The sequence below is a fragment of the Petaurus breviceps genome, unplaced genomic scaffold (assembly GCF_028583685.1).
Source record: "Petaurus breviceps papuanus isolate PSGF00001 unplaced genomic scaffold, PetGlider_PUasm1.0 207, whole genome shotgun sequence".
NCBI classification, from domain to species: Eukaryota; Metazoa; Chordata; class Mammalia; order Diprotodontia; family Petauridae; genus Petaurus; species Petaurus breviceps.
The window spans coordinates 22,347,611-22,350,211 of record NW_027185850.1 but is presented as its reverse complement, the minus strand read 5'-3'; the positions used below and the strand labels follow the sequence as shown (position 1 = coordinate 22,350,211).

The window sequence follows — 2,601 nt, the reverse complement described above, 5'->3', positions numbered from 1 at the left end:
CCATTCTCGGCAATACAGTGATCCAAGATAATTCTGAAGGACTTGGGATGAAAAATGCCCTCCATCCCCCCAAAACAAGAACTGATGGAGTCTAGAATGCAGATTGAAGCATGCTTTTTTTTTAACTTTATTTTTCTGGGATTTTTGGTTTTTTGGTCTGTGTTTTCTTTCACAACATAACTAATATAGAAATATGTTTTGTGCGACCTATATCAAATCTCTTGCCTTCTCAGTGAGGAGGGAGGGAAGAGACAGAGAGAAGTTCAAATGCAAAATTTTTTCAAATGAATGTGAAAAATGTTTCTACGTGTAATTGGGGGAAAAATAGAATGCTAATTAAATAATTTAAGCAAGATGCTCATTTGTTGATTGATTGATCCCCTAAAACAAATCCAGGATTCATACTTTTCTAAGGATGTCTCTGCCCTCACTTGGAATTACAGACATAGCACATTTTACCCCTCCCACCCCAGGCACATGGCTGGGCCTCATGCCCTTCTGGCTCTACACCCCCTTGGGATGGCTCAGCTCACTGGGAGTGATCTGACACTGTCCTTTTGATCTTTGCCCTCCTGTCTCTCTCTGCTCTGTCTACAGCTTCCTTCTTGCTCTGCCAGTTGGGACTCCATCTCCACCATGGCTGGGCTGCTGCTCTGGGTCAAGCGGCTCTGGGCCTTGCTGCAGGTGGTTTGCCATGTTGTACTGGGGAAGCTGCTGAAGACCCTTTTCCCAGACATGATGAAGAGACATATCCTGAGCCTGGGCCAGAGAAGTAGCATTACTCAGAACATTCAGTTTGCATATGAGAACTGGGGCCCAACTTTCTTCAGTATGCAGTATTTCTTCTTTGTCCTGAAGGTCCGGTGGCAGCGGCTGGAGGACCAGGCACTACAGGGGGGCCTGGCCCCCAACTCTTCTGTGGTCACCCTCCAGGGGGAGAGTCGCCACATCTGGGACTTCATGCATGGTCAGTGAATTGGGGAACAGGAAATATGGGCTGAATCCCAACTGTCACAGGCTACTATGTGATGGGGGCAGGTCATGGTGCCAATATGGGCCTTAGTTTCCCCAATTTCAAATTAGGGACATTGCCCACTTCATTGGGTTCTCTGAACAATCCTGTGAGTGAATGTATATGAAAAAAAATCCTGTGGGCTGGAAAATGGTTGGCAAACTTCTTTTCTTTTTTGTCTTTGAAACCTTCCACATAAAACCTGACCCACAGTAGGCACTTAATGAAGGTATGCTTAATTAAATTTAATTGTGGGTGTCAGTTGACTTGGGAGGCCTCTGGTCTCTCCTTGGAAATGGACCTTAAATTACCTCATCCAAGCCTACTCCCCGCCCCCAGACCCACTTTATAGGTGAGGGAATTGAGGCTCCTGGGGGCAAAGGGACCAAGCCACCATCACCTGGTTTATAAGTAGCGGGGCCCAGCCTAAATCCAACTTTCTGGCCTTGAAAGTCTGGGGGCCTTTCACTTCTACCACGAAGCAGAGTAGACTTGAGGTACAGCTGAAGTCTGAAGAGCTGTGGGACTTTTCAGAACTAAACTTGACCTGGACATTCTTGGTCAAATCCCTGGGAAAAGGTTATCATTGCTTCTTTGAGTAAAGACACTTCCCTTGATTTTGTGATTTCGCTGTCAGGACCTACTGGGGACATGGGCATAATAAGCAAGCACTGGCTGGGTAACCCAGGGGTTAGAATCACCTGGGGCTATTCTTGGGGCTGGGACACATGGTTTCCATTTTGTATGTGTGTCCCCAGAACCCAGCACCAAATAGCCCACTGACCAAACTGAATTGCGCTGATTAACTTCATGATGCATTTGGTTGTTCAGTTGATTTTCAGTCGTGCCTGACTATCTGTGACCCCATTTGGGGCGTTCTTGGCAAATATACTGCAGTGGTTTGCCATTTCCTTCTCCAGCTCATTTTCCAGATGAGGAAACTGAGGCAAACATGGTGAAGTGACTTGCCCAGGGTCACACAGCTAGTAAGTGTCTGAGGCCAGACTTGAGCAGAGGAAGATGAGTCTTCCTGACTCCAGGCCCAGCATTTTATCCCCTTTGCCACCTAACTGTTCTGATAGATGCCTAATCCCCTCCCAATTTTTTCCAGACATGCACAGTATAGGATAGAGGAGACTTTAGTTGCATCTGTGCCACAAACTGGTCATTCCCCTCTCCTTCCTGGGCCCCAGTTTCCCTCTCTGTAGAGGAAGGAGGTTAGAAAAGATGATTAAGGTTACTTTCTACTATAACATTCAATGTCATATGTTCTAGCATTCTCTATTCCATGGTCCCTCTCAGACCTAACTTAATTCCCTCACAGCTCTGCCAATTTCTCCCAAGGTCCCTTTTAATTTTGCCATTCTGTGTTCTAAGACCCCTCCCAGCTCTGACACTCCCTGTTCTCGGGCCCCTCCTAGCTCTGATATTCTGTGTTCTGTGGGTTCCTTCCAGCCCTGACATTTCCTGTTCTAAGGCCCCTCCCAGCTCTGATATTCACTGTTCTAGGTCTTTCCTGGCTCTGGCATTCCCTGTTCTAAGCTCCTCCCAGCTCTGGCATTCCCTGTTCTAAGCTCCTCCCAGCTCTG

General features: G+C 47.1%; 1 protein-coding gene across 1 annotated transcript in view; it reads left to right on the top strand.

The window, feature by feature from the left end:
- Positions 1 to 577: 577 nt before the first annotated feature.
- LOC138164962 (type I iodothyronine deiodinase-like) overlaps positions 578 to 2,601 on the top strand; it is a 16,974-nt gene continuing 14,950 nt past the window's right edge. The window contains exon 1 of the mRNA XM_069092963.1: positions 578 to 967. Coding sequence (XP_068949064.1) covers positions 637 to 967 — 331 coding nt within the window. The 5' untranslated portion in view covers positions 578 to 636. The remainder of the gene's footprint in view (positions 968 to 2,601) is intronic.